Here is an 18691-nt window from a genome sequence, read left to right as displayed (position 1 = left end):
AATGGTGAGGAATGTATATTTTTTAAATTATAGCATACAGTTGGAAAGGTAGTCCATTGGTTTTATTTGTTCATTTATATTGAACAAGCTACTGAGGTGTACTATGAGTTGGGTGTAGAAAAATTCATTAGGCAAAGAGTGGACTGCAGTCTTTAAACAAGTTGCAGAGAACTCTGAATGCTACCAAACAGCTCCCTAATCTGTTCTCCCCAACCATCCTTTTGCCACCAGTATTCTCCTGATAAACTTTTTTTTTATAATTCATGGAACACTGTGGTCTCTAAAGAATTAAAAATATAAGTGCCCTAAGCAAGTCACTGGTTACTTCGTTTATGAAGGATTTATCCAAGCATATGACCAAGGAGTACACAAGACAAAGTCTGTGAGTGGGTTGTGATCTTTTCTAAAGAGGGGAATGTGCACAAAAATGAGACTATTTACAGAACAAAATACTTTGAATTATTTCACTTGCATTGTTGGGACCACAGAGATCAATTAGTCTAGAATGTGCACAAAAATGAGATCATTTACAACACAAAATATTTTGAATTATTTCACTTGCATTGTTGGGACCAGAAAGATCAGTTAGTCTAACTCCAGTCTTAATGAGAATGCCTAATAAATCATTTTTGTTGTTTTTTTGAAGACCTCCATTGTGATGACACCAATTCTACTTCTGGATAGTTCTGATAGTTAAAATCTATAGCATTTATTAAGGGCTTCCTCTAAGCCAGGCCCTGTGATGAGCACTGAGCCTAACATAGATGTTAACAAGGCCTCTTTCTCAGGAAAGCCTAAGTCTTTTCTGCGTCTTCCATTTGTACCTCCTGGTTCCTTTCTGTGGATCTAAGCAAAATAAGTCTAAGCCCTTTTCCATGTGACTGCCTTTCACATACTTGAACCCTATTATGTCCCATGTCAATCTTCTCTGTCCCAAGCTAAATGCCTTCGTATGGATTGACCTGAAGGCTCTTCTTCATCTTGTTTGTTTCCCTGTACACTTCACCTTACCCCAGACACTAGCTCAGTCTGTGTTCAAGAGCTAGATATTCTATTTCATGGATTGACTGACCAGGACAAAATAGAGTGGTATTCTCACATCCCTCATTCTGGAAGCTATTGGATGGTATACTTTTCTTAATGCAGCCTTAAATAAACCTCTTTGCCATTGTTTGTAGTCTAGTAAAACCACCCCAACCAATTTACCTTCAGATGAATTGCTGTTAAGCTTATATACTGATAGAGACATCTAAGGCTCAGAGTTCAAGTTGTCCGAGATTATATAGCTGGCATGTAGCAAAAAGTTAGAATTCAAATCTAATCCATATGCTTTAAAATTCAGTGGTTTTTTTCACTATACACTGAATTTTTAAGTGTAAATGAAGATGTGACTTTCAAAGCACTTGATGGTTCCAAAGCACTTTCATGTCTTTTATTTCTTTAATATCTTCATGATAGGAAGGAGTTAAATAGGGCAGTTATTGTTCCCATTTTTTTCAGAGAACTGATGTTGAAATGACTGACACCTGGACCATATCATTTTAGAGTTTGTAATAAATAACCAAGGAAAGGAATTCCAGGAATAATCTGACACGAACCCTAGACTTTAGAGAAGTATTTTAAAAATTCAGAGGAAAAAATAGGTATGAAGCCATCACCAAAGATTCTAAAAAAAAAAAATTATTCAAGAAAAATACAAAGTTTTTAAATTTGAAATTTTTATATTATAATCCCATAAATCCTGGTAAGGAAGAAAAGGGTGGGAAGAAAGCTTTTTAAAAAAACATGCTGCTTAGGAAACCTGGCAATATCAAGTGTATTATGTAAAATACTAAAAAAAAAAGGTAACAAAAAATGAATATTGCAACATGACTTGTAAGAATAACATCAGAAAGATTAAAGCCTAAAGTGAGCTATTGTTTGTGACAAATGCTTAGGGTAATTTTTAAAGGACATTTTTGACATATCAATTCAGTTTGGCATTAATTGAAGCTATAAGAGAGCACTTAACTACTTTAAGCCAACTTAGTTATTCAGACCTCAATTTCATACCGGTTCTGTTAACATTTTATAGGTGTGATTTCCGCACCACTGACAGTTATTCTTTAAGAAAATGTGGTTTAGGAGAAAGGAACCAAAAGTCTGGAGATGGACAGATGCTCCATTTTTTGAAAAGGGAAGAAAGGTAGAGTTTAAACCTATAAAATAATATAATCACATTAATAAGATTGATGCCTAAAATAGCTCTGCAGTCAGTGGGTTATGAAATGGACCTTCAGGATGGCTCAGTGGATGGAATAGTAGAGTTGTAGTCAGGGACATCTGAGTTTGAATCCTGCCTATTATGTCTATGTGGCAAATCATTTCAGCTTTCTCAGCCTTAGTTTACTCATCTGTAAAATGCAGATTATATTATAGTACCTACCTCTCTGGAGTTATATGGGGATCCAACGACAATATAGGTAAAACATTCCACAAACCTTAAAAATTCCATATAAATGCTAGATATTTCTGTCATGTATTATGATAATATATAATAATATGATAATTATGATAATATCAGATATTAATGGCCAACTGCCACATCATTCAGGTAGCTTTTATAATACTTGTCTCTTTAGACTTGGACCTTCCTCCGTTGCAGCCATGTCCCCTGGAAGTGATCCCATTGAGAAATGGGTCCATGCTACTCTTGTGATTTCATGGGGCTTTCATAGGAAGAAGGTTAGATAGAAGGCAGTAAGCTTTTAAGTGACTGTATGAGGCCCTGAGGGTAAAGGCTTTACCAATATTCTCTCATTTGAATCTCACATCTACTCTGAGAGGTAAGTGCTATTTTATCCATTGTACAGTCGAGGAAATTAAGGCAGTCAGAAGTAAAGTAACTTGTGGCTAGTGAGTGGCTGAGTCTAGATTCCATTTCCTGCTATCAGGTCCAGGGCTCTGTCCACTATACCACTAACTGTAAATTATAAAGAGAGATCCTTGACTTCACCTTTGTATGTCTTACGGAGATCTTACAATGATTGTTGCATTTGGTAATCAAGTGTCTTTTGACCAGCTGGGTTATAAAGTCCTTTCTGTGGATTCCCTGTTGACTCACTTGGCCTGGATTAACACCCCTTGAAAAGAGTGTTCTGAGCCCTTTGAAACTGTTGTTGCCAGACCCAACTAGAAGCCTAGCCTGAGACTGGTTGGTTGTTGTCCTTCATTTCAAAGACTGTCAAACAACATCACTATATTAGAGTCAAGCTATATAGTGTGTCCAACTTTGGCTGATGAGAACAATGTAAACTTGGAATGTTCTACCACATGTTCAGCAAAATTTGGGGTAAATTCTCTAAGAATGCACATCTCATTTCTTTTGAGCTACTTCAGTTCTGCTTTGATTCTAATAGCTCTTTTTGATAAAAGCACGCCATTCTTTGTGGTCCTTTGCCAGTATCTCCCATGTCAAACTATCATTTATGAGATTATAAGGTACTAAAGGAGAATTATGGCATTCCCTACAGGGTCTGTTCATCACTGATGCCAGGGACTTTGCCCTATAAATCACTGCCAGTGACTTGTCTGTAGAGTGTATAGCACTCCCATGAAATACAAGCATCCCATTACACAGATAGGCATGACAGTATTATCCTGCAAGCCTGGACAAGAGCTATTATCAATCCCAGTGTGGATGTTAGTAATACTTGATTATTAAGCAGAAAGTTTCCAAGTCCCTAAGGGAAAAGAGTAGGGAATCCAATATAGAGGTTCATTTCATTCTTTACTGTTAACTCCATTTAGCATTTAAAGATTGGAAATCAAGGGAAGGCTGAAAATAGTCATATTTTAGTAATTATTTGACATTGTCTCTGGGAACAATTTATACATTAACAATAACATTGTGAAGATGGACAACTTTGAAAGGCTTAAGAACTCTGATCAGTGAAATGACCAATTTTGAATTCATAAGACCAATGTTGAAGCATCACTTGCTAGACTCAAGATGCAGAATAAGACAGTAGGATTTTTTCCCCTCCAATTGTTCATTGTCGGTTTTCTTTTTTTTTCCACTGGGAGAAGGGGGAGGTAGAAGGGCAAATGAGTCTAAGTATTTTTTTCCCAAAAAAAAAAAGAGTCATTGGATCTTTTTTAAAATGCACAGGAGAGATTAGAAGAAATCACAGATAAGCGGGATATCGTTGAATGCTGCATATGTTAAATGTATGTTTTTTTAAAAAGTGAGTTGTACAAACAGTTTTGTGTCTTAGACACTTTCTATTTCTACTTATATAGTACTGTTCATTTCGTATGATTTTTGTAAAGTTTGGAATTTTTTAAAAAAATTTAAAATTTGTCTCCTGATTGCCATGTGAACAAGATGGAAAGATATGTTGCAGAGGGTAATTCACTAGGGTAGATTGAAACCTGACAAAACATACACAGAGTATGTTGATTAATGCATTTACTTCACCTTGCCTTTGCCTTTTTTTCTTTATTTTTATTGACTATTTTTATGAGAACATGATACTTCTTATCTTTTGTGCAGATATTAGACACAGGGCAAAAAGACAGCTAACAATCAGCTAACAGGATAAAAGCAATGAGCCAAAATTAAAATAATGACATTCCATAGGGATAAATAAACTGAAGAACCAGATTGGGGAACTCAAAAAGCAAAGTTGACTTAGAGTAGGACATTAGTGAGGGCTGGGGTTAGGAAGGCATCATCTGATTGCCCACCCACACAACATAAGCCTGCTACACAGTGCAGCTGCAAAAAAATAAAATAAAAAACACAATCTCAGGCTACAATAATGGAGGTATACTATATGAATAAGTAGCAATCCCACTATTCTCTTCACTGCCCATACATACAGAGTATCTCTAGTATCATGAACAGTTCTAGGAGCCAAATTTTATGAAAGATATTGGCAAATTCATAGGAACATAATCAGGATAGGAAGTAGTAGATAGCAGCTGTCATGACAATTATGTTTGATGAAACATAAAATGCACATCTCACATTTCTTTTGAAACTTGGGGATATTTAGCCTAGAAAAGAAAAGATTTATAGGGAATTTTGTAAGTGTTTTTAAATACTTAAAAGAAATTTAATGTAGAATAAGGATTAGTATATGTTGTATGTAGCTTCAGAGGGCAGAATTCATGTTAGATGAAAATTATCCAAAAGAAAAGTTTAGAAGTTGTCCCCCCCCCAGTAGCAGAACAGATAGTGGGCTAGCCCGTAAGGTCAAGAGGATCAGGGATTAACTTCAGTCTCTGACATAGTGGCTATGATTCTCTGGGTGAAGATTATAAATCTCAGGGAAGGCTGCTTGTGCTCTGTACTAGAAATGTTCAAATCAAGCTTGTAGGTCTTTCATTGAGCAAGAATTGTTGGGATTATGGGACCCCTTGGCACTCTTTCAGCATTGAGATTTGTATATATATATACTTCCCAAGTCAGAACCATGTATAGAGTCTTTGAAATATGAGGTTCTCTCTAATAATAGGAAACTTTACACTTTTCTATAACATGGTGAATATTTTAGGGAAATTGGTATCTCAACTTTAAACTCTTTGTCTACAATGTAGGTAAAAACAAGCAGGAGTATTTTTGCATGTTATAAGTTCCGCTTAGCTCCTCCAATTTTCCTGACTTTTCACTTTATCTAAAACACAACTTTTTTATTTTTTATTTTTTAGTTTTTGCAAGGCCATGGGGTTAAGTGGCTTGCCCAGCTAGGTAATTATTAAGTGTCTGAGGCCAGATTTGAACCCAGGTACACCTGACTCAAGGGCCATGCTCTATCCACTATGCCACCTAGTCGCCCCCAAAAGATGCAAGTCCTCCCCATTGGGGAATTGAACCCCAGTCTCTGGCGTGACAGGCGGGGATACTCACCACTATACTAATGAGGAAAGTCATAACTCTTGATACTTTTAAATCAAAGTATAATGTTTTATAAAGATGTTATCTTCTTAAGAGATTAAAAAATATCCTTAAAAGATATAGAAAATCAGCCATAGAGCCAGGAAGCCCTGGGCTCAATCCCCCTTCTCTGCGAGATTAGCTGGGTGTAACCCTCAGCCAGCTAGTTAACTTTCTATACAACTCTTGGAATTTATAAATTGCAAAGAAAGTACCAATCTGTGCTAGGAGTTTCCTTCTTTGAGTGTTAACTATTATACAAATAAAAAAATGATGATAATTAATATTTACATAGTGCTTACTATGTTGAGCTATGGAGCAAATGTTCATTACCTTATTGGGTCCTCCCAACCATCCTGAAAGGTTAGGTAGTGTTATGCCCATTTTATGTTATGGAGACCAAGTCCTTATCCCTATTAATAATTATAGTACTAAATCAATACATTTCCACTTAGCACCAAGAGTTTACCACTTAAAGCTAAATAATAATCAAGATTGATAGAACAACAAAATCAACAATTATTTATATAATACATGCATGTGTTAAGAATTACTCTGGGAACAGGGAAAAGAGTTTTTAGGAAAAATTTACTTTTAAGAAATTGTCTTATTCAGGTTTCCTATATAAATTTTATTTTAGATAATTAACTAGTTCTAATATAATAATAAAATTAAAAATATAGGAAATGTTGAAGTATTGGAATAAAACGTCTTTCAGAAATGCAAAGTGAAGTGAGCAGAAACAGAACATTGTATACAGTAACAGTAATATTGTACCATGATCAACTGTGAGTAGCTTAGCTATTTCTCAGGAAAACAATGATCCAAGATAATTCTAACAGACTTAAATGAAAAATGCTATCCATTTCTAGAGAAAGATGGAGTCTGAATACAGACCAAAGTATACTTTTTTTAAACTTTATTTTTCCTGTTGTCTTTTGGGGGGGGATTAAGGGGAGTCATTTTCTTTATTTTTCCTATTGTTTTGGGGGGGATCTGGGGGGAGTGCTGTGTTTTCTTTCACAATATGACTAATATAAGAAATGCATTTTGCTCAACATCACACATATAACCTAATATAAAATTGCTTGTTTTTTTTAATGAAGAGAGAAAGGAAGGAGAGAAATTAAAACTCAAATTTAAAAAAGCATTAACATTTTTCACTTATAATAGGAATAAAATATTTTTAAAAGAAGGAATTAGAAATTAGAAAAGAAAGAATAGTATTATAACAAAGATAATTTTTATTTCTAGTCCAGATGTCAGAGCATTTCTTCAAATGGACAGTCCACGACATCAATCAGATCCTTCTGAAGATGAGGATGAAAGAAGTATTCAGAAGGTAATAAAATGGACAAATATTTATTAAAGCCATCATTTAGAGAACTGTTCTCATTCCTGAAATACACTTGGTATATGTCTGTGCTTCTTAACTGTAAAAAAATTAAGGTCTGCTGTTAGTACCCTCCTCTCCCCTGTCTCTTAGAAATTCTTATCATCTCCACACATCCTCTCTTCCTTTGTTTCTTGTATTCTATTTCCTCTGTTATTTTGCCCCATGGAACATTCTTTGTCCCCAACCCCTATTTTTGATAATTCTTTATTCACTGACTCCTTCCCTACTGCCAGTAAACATGCCTACATCACCATGGTTCTTTCAAACAAACAAACCTGTTACTGGACATGATCTGGATCCCTTCAATTGAGATACCTAATGGTCTTTCCTAAGTTTTCATCAGTCTTCATCTCTATAGCATTTGATATTATTGTCTGCTCTCTTTAGATTTAGACACTCCCTCTTTAGATTTTTCTGATAGACATATCTTAATGTTTTACTGTCCTTCACTTTCTTTTACTGGTTGGATATACTGTATTTCGTTACTTTGGACCTTATTCTTTCTCCCCAGTCTCTCAATAAATCCCATGTGTTCAATTAGCATCTTTATGCAGATGATTTCCAGCTCTTATGTAATGAGTCCTCCTTTCTCCCTTTTCACTGACTGATTGTTGGACATTACAGGCTGGATCTTTGCTCCATAGCTCAACAAAATGTCCTTTTCCACGAGAGTATTCCCCAAGGTTCTTTGCTATTCCTTTTCTCTTTTTGAAGTCCTCTGCTCTCTCTGTTGGCAAGTTTATCTGCACCCCTGAGTTTCCCCACCATCTTCTGCAGGTGACTGCCAGCCCCACCCAGGCTCTCCTCTAAGCTCAACTACAGCACCCCCTACATGCCTCTTCAACTCTTGAAATTGTATTTCCTAGAGATATCTTCAGCTCAACATAGCCACAATTGAACTCCTTCTCCAGTCGAGCCTTTTCTCTCTGCCTTCCTCACTCACCGGCTCCCTTCTTGTAGCTTTGGCCTGGCCTTTTCATATCCTTGCTCCAGTCAAGCACACTTCTGCCTGAAGCCTTCCCTAGGCTCCTTCATTTAATGCCTTTCCCTGCCTAACTTTGATTAGCTCCACTTTGTTGTATTGCTCTTAAATTGTTTAGGGTTGTTGCATGGTTTCCTTTCCTCCTTGAGGCAAAAACTGTGTTTGGTTTGATATTTGTTTGCTTGTTTTTGTCCTTTTTTGTATCCCTAGCACTTAGAATATTTCCCAGTATATAGTATGTACTTCATAAATGCTTGTTTTCTTGATTTTTCCAAATGTCTTTCTTCTTTTACTGCCAGCCTGCTAGAATGAATATACTTCCTTTTTTTCCATTTCCTTTTTTCTCCCTGCTTTTGTATCCAAACAGCTCTCTGACCAGGGAATCCAATAAGCCCAGGTTTCAACTCCCCTGATTTTTCTGATGCTTTTTACAACATTGGCCATGGGCCTTCCTCTCACAAATTCTTACTTATATGGTGCCATTCTTTCTCGACTTTTTCTTAACCCAACTGCGCTTTCATATTATTGTTATATACTTCCTTCTCCTTTGCTATGCGTATTCTTCAGGGATCTAAGATAGACCCACTTGGAAAATTAGCTTTCATGAATTTAATTATCATTTACACACAAATAACTAACATAGATTTATGGTCTGACCCTAATATCTATCCTGTTCTCTTTCACATGTTAGCATCTCAAAATCAGCAAGTCTTTTAAAAAACTGGCTTACTTCCTTCTAAAACTGCTATTGAGAGAACTCTCATTTAGTTGTTCTGAGAGTTTCTCACCTTTTAGAAGTCTCCTTCACTCTTGCCCTCTCTTTCAGTCCCCTCACATTCAGTCTTTTGTCAGTACTGATTCTACCTCTGTGACATCTTTCCCATCATCCACTACTCCTCTATTTTCATGACCACCATCTGCCAATTCAGGCCCTTATTGAATCTTATTGTCTAATAAAATCTCTTCCCAGTTAATCTGACTCTTGTCCTCCCCCCCCCCCCAATCTGTCTTTTCTAAAGCTGCCAAAATAATCTTAAGACACAGATCTAATCATATATCTCCCTTCTTTTGGAGGTTTGGTTGTGGTTTGGTTTTTGCAAATAAATGGGGTTAAAGTGACTTGCCCAAGGTCACATAGCTAGGCAATTTCTCTCCCTTTTTTATTTTTAATTGAAGATTTTATTTATTTTGAGTTTTACAGTTTTTCCCCCAGTCTCACTTCCCCCCCCCACAGAAAGCAGTGTGCCAGTCTTTACATTGTTTCCATGTTGTACATTGATCCAAATTGAGTGTGATGAGAGAGAAATGATATCCTCAAAGAAGAAACATAAAGGATAAGAGATAACAAGATTAGACAATAAGATATCAGGTTTTTTTCCTAAATTAAAAGGAATAGTCCTTGAACTTTGTTCAAACTCCACGGTTCTTTATCTGGATACAGATGGTATTCTCCAAATGCAGAGCACCCCAGATTGTCCCTAATTGTTGCACTGATGGAATGAGCGAGTCCTTCAAGGTTAAACATCACTCCCATGTTGCTGTTAGGGTGTACAGTGTTTTTCTGGTTCTGCTCATCTCACTTAGCATCAATTCATGCAAATTCCTCCAGGCTTCCCTGAATTTCCATCCCTTCCAGTTTCTAATAGAACAATAGTGTTCCATGACATACATATACCACAGTTTGCTAAGCCATTCCCCAATTGAAGGACATTTACTGGATTTCCAATTCTTTGCCACCACAAACAGGGCTGCTAATAAATATTTTTGTACAAGTAATGTTTTTACCCTTTTTTCTCATCTCTTCAGGGTATAGACCCAGTAGTGGTATTGCTGGGTCAAAGGGTCATGCTAACCTTCAAAATGTTATTTTGAATTTTGATCACATCCTTGCTACCAGGAAAAACCCCTTAAATAAAAATACTTTATTATTTCTTCCTCTTCCTTAATCAAATAAGATGCAAATGACAGAGGTGTCGGAGGAATTCTGTATTAAAAGTGACACATTGCTTGCTTATTGTTATTTTGGACTTGAATAATTGTTGTAAAATGTCACAAAGATGCCTACCACCCTGGGTATATTAATCTTCCAGGTAAATATAAATTATTTTATTTAACATGAATAAGTCTGTGTTAACTGTGGTTATAAGCTTCTTTAAAATATTACTTCTCGGGGCAGGTAGGTGGCGCAGTGGATAGAGCACCGGCCCTGGAGTCAGGAGTACCTGAGTTCTAATCCACCCTCAGACACTTAATAATTACCTAGCTGTGTGGCCTTGGGCAAGCCACTTAACCCCATTGCCTTGCAAAAAAACCAAAACAAACTAAAACAAAAAACTAAAAAAAAAATATTACTTCTCAAAGTATCAGGAAATAAGAAAAGTACTATTTAGATCCTTGGTTTTCTAATTTATTAATTTGGTTTTGTTTGATGCTAGGGTGACTTATTTAGTTTTTAGAAAGCTCTGATATAAGATTCAGCATGGCAGAGTTGATAGACCATCAAACTTAGACTTTGAAAGAATTGGATTCTAGTTCTACACTATGTTACGTATGGGCTGAATGACTATAGGCCAATCTTTTGACCTTCTAGTGCCACAGACAACTCTCTAAGACTATAGACTGTGACTAATATGCTGAGATTTCCTTACCTAGATGAATTCACACAAATCAGCAGTCTAGTCTCTTCTCCTCACTTACCCTCAAAAAAAAAAGAAAAGAAAACGCTGAACTTCCTCGGGATTGGGAACAGGGAGGGAATGTGGTAATCACAGCCCATAGAGATGGAGTGTAGTAATAGATTATCTGGATGTTCTATATGATCATAGGATGAAGAAGAATAAAGAGTTTTTAGAATTCTGGATGCTTTTGATCCTGTTTTGACCCTAACTCCATAACCATGAGCAAGTTGCCTAATCTCTGATAAGGGAAGCCTGTTTCTTCAATTATAAAATCATCATTTTTTCCCCTAAAATTCTGTACTCACTTTAATATTTTGAATAAGAATTACTTTATTAAGAAAGAGCTATGCATTTTTTCTGTAAAGAACTTTGTGGGTGTCTTGTTTTTATACATTTGTTTCCAACACCTAACAATTTATTCCTTATAATAAAGATTATAAAAGAACTAACACATCAATCAAGTGCCATGCCTAAAATATAAATACTATGTAAATAAAATAATTCATATCCATAGTTCTCATAAATCATTATTTTCCTTGAAGCCAAGTGTTGTTGTTATAATTACAAACTCTACTGATTCTTACAGTCACACGGGTAAATTAAGTTGAACTAGAACAAACTTTAACAGTCTAGTCAGATCCATCCTTTTTAAAAAATAGATAAGAAAACTTTAACCAGACAGGTTAAGTGACAGAATGTCATGTTATTCATTTCTTTAATAATTTACAACTTGACCTGACTTTACAAATTAGATGCATTCCTGAAAAGTTGTAATAGCTTACTTTATATAGCTCTTTATGACTACAAAGGGCTTTCACAGGTATTTATTCGGTCCTCACAATGCCCCTTGAGGTGAAAAAAATAGAACTATTATCATCTATATTTTACAGGTGAAGTAGGACTAAGATAAATTGTGACTTGCCCAAGGTTGGTTAATATAGCCAATTTCGGGTGACATAGCTATATTGAGATTTTCTGACCTCCAATTCCAGTATTCTTTCTAGTACATCAGGAGTATAGACAAAAGATGATATGGCTAGTTTTATTTTCTAATTATTTTCCAGTGTAACTTTTAATTGTTACATAGATGTTTTTCTATGAAATAAAATATTCAAATGGTAATAAATTAAGCTTAATCCTAAATTATAAGGCTATGTTGCCTTTATATTTGTAATCAAATGTAAAACTCTTTTGAGGGCAGGACTATTTAATTTTTTTATCTCTGTATTTGTTCTGCATATACTTATACATGTACTGTCCTTCCCTCATTAGCACATAAACTCTTTATTCAAAGGCTTTGTGCTATTCAGTGTAGTTGTTTATTCAGTATCCAGCACACAGTGACCACCAAATGATAAGTACTTAATAATTGATTGCTTAATAATCTAGGCACACTTAATTCTCTATATAAGCCTCTGGAAAAAAAGATGAAGGAATAGCTGGTTTACTTTGCCTTTATTTTGTCATTAAAAGCACAATTACATGGAAGCTGAAGGGATACCCATCAATTCAGGAATAACTAAAAAGTTGTGGTGTATGACTGTAATGGAATACTATTGTACTATAAAGAAATGCTGAACAAGTGAATTTTGGAAAAAAACTGTGAAGTATTACATGTACTGATGCAAAGGGAAATCAGCGGATCCAAAAGAACATTATGCACAGTTATTTTCAACATTGCACTATAATCAACTATGATCGACTTAGCTTTTCTCAGCAATATAATGATACTAGACAAGACAAAAGACTTATGATATGTTTTATATTATTGCATATATATAACCTATACCAATCAAATTGCTTACTGTTCTTGGGATGGAGAAAATTTGGAAGTAAAAATTTTATATCAAAAAATGAATCTTAAAAACGTTCTTTACATGTAAAAGGAAAAATATGTAGAAAAATTTCTTAAAATTATTAAACTGTGCAGCATACAGTTTTGGCCCTAGCTCAATTTCTGTTAGCTTCTGGGTTTACAAAAAGCTTCCTTCTGTATTGTACACCTTTTCTTAGCTCTGTTCTATGAATCAGAAAAATGAACTTCGGCAATTAAGTGACTTGGCAAGGTCTATAAGAACTGATACTCAAACAGGTTTCCTGAGTCAAGTGTGTTTTCACCATAGCTCAAATTCTGTGGGAATTGAGTGTTTAAATATAAAAGGATATATGACATTTCTTTGGGTATTCCATAAAAACAATAATACTATAGTGTTAAATCATATTCAACAAACCTTATTTTAATCTATTATGTATACACTCTTGGGCTATGAGATACCAAGATGAAGATAAATCATTTGTCAATTAATTTTTTAACCTGGAATTTTGTTGCATCACAACAAATTTGTTGTATTACAAAACTTACCACAAAAATCTAGAAATTTGGAATTTAAAGAATATTTATTGGAATGTAATTTGAATTATATTAAATTTTGTTCTTTCTTTAAAAAGGGGAGATTATTTAACTGTAGATTAAAAGAGTGCTTGTCTCTTTTTCTTAAATTGAAATCCTGCAGTTTTCATTAGAACTTGAGCACAGTATATATTACTCAAATGCTTATTCAAATACCTACTCAAACATAAATTGATTGTTTGACTGAATTTTCCTAGGAGCTAACAACAAAAGGAGGTGGGAGTCTTTGAAGATCACTGATTCCATAGTTTTTTAAACCTTTTCCTTGTCTCTAAGCAAAATATACACATCCTTGAAAAGTCTTGGTATATAAACTGAATTACTCTTTTTATCTATTTAATATATAATGAGTGTATTTGAAGCCTGATTGACTTTATTTAAGAATCACTTTTTCTTAAGACCTCATTTTGGTCCAGTGGTTATTGAATCCAAATTGTCAAATTCATAAACAATACTGTATAATCTTAGTGAACATTTTTTTTTACTTTCTTGTAAGGAAATGGGGTTAAGTGACTTGCCCAAGGCCACACAGCTAGATATAATTATTAAGTGTCTGGGGCTGGATTTGAACTCAGGTACTCCTGACTCCAGGGCCAGTGTTCTATCCACTGCATCACCTAGCTGCCTCCTTAGTGAACATTTTCAAAGAAGAAAGATCTGAAAAGATGTTCTAAATTATTACCAGAAATTTACTTTATTCCATTAACTTGTGCCTGTTAACTATTAACTTCTCACAGAGAGATTATAAGAAATTGATCTATTTAGTTGGTAATAAAGCCTTGAGATGTTTCTGACTTGATAAATCTTAGTGATGCCAGATTTATAAAACCCCCCGAGGCATTTAAAATGTATTCTTTAAGTGACTTTTTATTGGTATCAGCCTTGCTAATTGAAAATATTATTGTTCTCTTCCCAAACAGCTACACTCTACCTCACAGAACATCAACCTGGGACCATCTGGAAATCCTCAGTAGGTTTAATTTATTTCATACTATCCTTTTATTGTTGAATGGGAGGGTCTTAATTTAAGAACAATATATAATTTTTTGGTTTTGTTTTTTTTTTAATAAGGCAGTTGGTTTAAGTGACTTTCCCAAGGTCACACAACTAAGTAATTATTAAATATCTAAGGTTGTTTTTGAACTCGGGTCCTCCTGACTCTAGGACCAGTGCTCTATACACTGCACCTTCAAGCTGTCCCTAAAAATAAGATACATTTTTATGATTATAATAGTTTAACAGGAAACCCCAGAGATAATATTTGAGTGAGAGTGAATATTTTACATACATTTTTTGTGCTCTATAAATTATTTAGTGTGCCATGCCAAATTTTATTAATCCCTGTAGCAATTTTAAAGCCTTACAAATTGAAGTTAAACAGAATATGGCTGGCAAATTCTTGTTTCTCTAATTGGAATGGGAATAAAATAATTTAGACTATAATTATATATGCAGGTTAAATAAAAAATGTGTTTTTGTTTTAGGAGACAATTTTCCCTTTTTTATCAGAAAAAGTAAAAGGTTTATGCTTTGGAAGAATTTGGTGGGATTTTTAAAAAAGATGTTTCAATTTCTTTTATTTACTTATTTTTATTGGTGACTTTTTATACATTAGTGAAAAAGGGAATAAACATTTATATAGCCCTTATGACATGTTAGACACTATACTAAGTAATTTATAGGTATCTCTTTTAATCCTCAAAATAGTTTTGGGAGACAGATACTATTATTATCCCCATTTTATAGCTGAGGAAACAAAGACAAACAGCTTAAGTGACTTGCCCAGGTTCATACTAGTAAATCATTTTTGAATTCAGGTCTTCCTAAGTCCAGGCCTAATGGTTCCTGGACTGTGGCACCACCTAGCTACCATAACAACACATTTATTTCTGATTAAAAACCTCTTCCTGCCATTTCCTTTGTTACAAAAATTTTAAGAGAAAGATGGGGGAAAAACCAGACCAGCAAAACCAACTAGCTGTCACTGTATCCAATATCCATCCCCCATGTCTTCAATGAAGGGAAGAGACTTTTTCACATTTTTCATCTGGGACCAAAAAGTTTGATCAATATAATTATACCTTATTGAGTTTTGTTTTGTTATTTTGATTTACATTGCATTATGTTGTGCTTCTGCTTACTTCACTCTTCTTCAGTTCATGTTTTCTAATTCTCATTGTTATGGCACAGCACATTAATAGTGGGCTTTGTTATGGCCACTATCAGTAGGCCCCTACATGTTTGATTTTTTTGGTACTACAAAATGTGCTGCCTTGAAGATTTAGACCTCTTTGAAATATATGCCTAGTTTTGGGATTCCAGGACTAAAGAGAATGGACATCTTGACATCTTAGCTGGTTTTTTTTTATCATAAATTATAAATTGTTCCTTGAGTAGATGGATTAGTTTACAACTCTACCAGTAGCATAAGAAAACTCACTTGACGGTGACTTTAGTGAATTCCAGCATCTTATGTTACCTACAACTCTGCCGATTATCACTTTACCTGAAAATTGATTGGAGGAAGGAGAGTCAAAATATTTAAAAGAAAAATGTGGTTTTGAATGGTTCTTTTTATCTGCATGTCCATAATTGCATTTTACTTTTAGTTAGGATGTATCTTACTTTCCAAATTTAACTCATTATCTTCCCTCCCCTCCCCTAATTCCAGATTTCTTGGTGTCTATCAGAAGTACCATCATTTTTCCTTGATTCTCTGGATTCTTCCTAGCATTATTCTGGACTCCTCTCTTTCTCATCCTATATATTTAATGACTTGCCAAAGCTTACCATTCCTTCCTTCACAACATTTATGGAATCTCTTCCTTCTAGTTACCCAACTTCCACCTTAGGTCAGGTTCTCCTCCCTTCTCTGCTAGGTTATCCTACAACAGATTCCTCATTGATCTTCCTTCCTCTAGTCCCTGATCTTCACCCTCCTACATACTGCCTGAGCAGACTCTTCTACATTTTACTGCAGTGTCCCTTTATTGTCTCTGGGATAAAATACAGACTGCTCTATTTAACTTTTAGAGCCCTTATACAACATGCTCACAACTTGCCTTTCCAGCCTCCATGAACATTATTTCTCATTCACACTCCAATGACCCTCCAGCTCTTTGTAAGTGCCTGTCTGAGGGCCATTCCACATGTCTGGAAGCACTTTTCTTACTTCCATCCCTCTCTCGCTTTATTATACAGCTTAGGCACCATCTTCTATTAGATGCTCATCTTATCTTCCCTCCTAATTTCTTTATATTTAATTATTTTGTCTGACTAAATATGAATTTATTATTTTTTTATTTGGGCTATATTTACAAATATTCATGTATGTACTTGTTGTCTTCTCTATTAGAATATAAGTTCCTTACACACAGATTCTTTCCATCTTTGATTGTGTATCCATCTCTACTACCTATCATAGGGGCTGACACATAGTAGTAATAAATACTTGATTAATGAATTGATTAAAAAATATGAAGAATGAAAATATATCAGTGAATTTTTATTGATTTTATATTTACATTGCCCCAATTTCCCTCTGAATCCCTTTCTCTCCAGCCCAAAGAGCCTTCCCTTATAATAAGGCATTTTCTTAGGAGAGAGAAAAAATTCTGAACAATCAGTAAATATATTTTTAAAAAATATGACATTATATGCAGTCTTTCACACCCATGGAACTCCATATCTCTGCAAAAGCAAAGAATGGGAATATATTCCTCATATCTATTTTTGGGGTCAGGTTTGTTCTTTATAACTTTATATTTTTTTAAAAATTATTTTGTGGGTTGTTCTTACTTATATTGTTATAGTCATTGTGTAATAAGAAGAAATTTAAATTTTTTTTAGATTAACCATCTTAAAACATACTGGGTTTTATTAGTTAAAGACATTCCTAAATATTTTATAAATATCTGAAACCATCACATTATACTGTTCAGTGCTAATAAGCCACTCAAAGTAACTTAGGAGAGTCAGCATTATTTTTACTGAAATTAATAATCTTTTGTGTGTGTGTGTGTGTGTGTGTCTCAATTTGTTTCAGTGCCAAACCAACAGATTTTGATTTCCTAAAAGTTATTGGAAAAGGCAGCTTTGGCAAGGTAAACTGTCTTTATTTTCTTATTCAGTAAATTTATTGAATAAAAACTTAAGTGAGCACCTTCTTGTGTTTGAAATTATATGGGATACAAGGTTTTATAAGGCAGTTTTTTCCTGTAAGACACATTTTGGTAGGAAATATAAAATATATGCACATATCTCTAATAAAAGGCACTGTTTCACATGGGTCATAGAGCAGTATAGAGATAAGAAGAAAGGAAACCACTTTAAGTATCTTTGTCAAGGAAACCCTAAAATGGGAGTAACAGAACTTGACTACAACACAAAGTATGCTATATTAAACTTACATACTTTTTTTCGCAAGGTTGGTAATATAAATGCCTATATAGATAGAGCCTCTCATGCTATTTTTATGGAAAAGCTGAGATTCAGACTTGCTGATAGTAATGTTAGATGAATTTAGAATGGTTTGATGTCTGTGGAAGGAGGTCTCCATTAGAGTGAATCAAGGATCTGAGATTGGCACTATGCTTTTTAATATTCTGATCAAAGCTTTTGATAAAGGATTTAATTTTCAGATGACACAAAACTAGATGCCCTCGAAGTCAAAGTCAGAACTCAAAAATATCTGACAGGCTAGCACATTGCACCAAATTGAATAAGATGAAAAGTAATAATGAGCTAAAATTTTTTTATGGCATAGCCTAGGAACGTAGTCATTATTTCTAGCATTGTTTTTATGGGGAAAGGGGTTCCAACTTCCAAATAGTCCAAATTAGCTATTAAAATATTCCCTCTTTTTTATGGACTTAGACTTTTTCATAGATAAGAACAGAAAAAATTGCCTATAGAAATGATTGTTATTCAGGGCTTCGGTTTTTGTTTTTTTCCAGTACACATTAGCAACATTGCCTTACTTGTTTGTACTTCTTTCTCAACTTCCTTTTTTGACCCCTTATAGATTTTTAAAATTTCATTGATTTCTTTTATCCCCACCTGTTACTATATCTCACTATTACCCCCCCACACACACAACTCTCCTATCTTCAAAATAAAAGACCTCCTTTATCTAAAATAAACGTATTTAATCAAAGCAAAACCAATTCACACAGAGGTCACATTTGAAAATGTCTATTTCATTCTGTACCTCTAATCCATCCCCTCTCTGCTAAGAAGGGAGAAGTATGCTTTCATCATTTGTCTTCTAGGGTCATGCTTGATCTTTGCCCTGATCTTAAGTCTT

The 18691-nt window shown here is 34.5% G+C and overlaps 1 protein-coding gene across 3 annotated transcripts in view; it reads left to right on the top strand.

The window, feature by feature from the left end:
* The window catches only part of SGK3 (serum/glucocorticoid regulated kinase family member 3), a 155290-nt gene that overhangs the window by 103221 nt on the left and 33378 nt on the right, over positions 1 to 18691 (top strand). For all 3 annotated transcript variants that reach the window (XM_074206870.1, XM_074206869.1, XM_074206867.1), the window contains 3 exons: positions 7175 to 7262; positions 14307 to 14356; positions 17432 to 17489. In XM_074206870.1, coding sequence (XP_074062971.1) covers positions 7200 to 7262; positions 14307 to 14356; positions 17432 to 17489 — 171 coding nt within the window. In that variant the 5' untranslated portion in view covers positions 7175 to 7199. The remainder of the gene's footprint in view (positions 1 to 7174; positions 7263 to 14306; positions 14357 to 17431; positions 17490 to 18691) is intronic.

This window comes from Macrotis lagotis, chromosome X (assembly GCF_037893015.1).
Source record: "Macrotis lagotis isolate mMagLag1 chromosome X, bilby.v1.9.chrom.fasta, whole genome shotgun sequence".
Lineage (NCBI taxonomy): Eukaryota > Metazoa > Chordata > Mammalia > Peramelemorphia > Peramelidae > Macrotis > Macrotis lagotis.
This window is presented reverse-complemented; position numbering and strand designations above follow the sequence as displayed.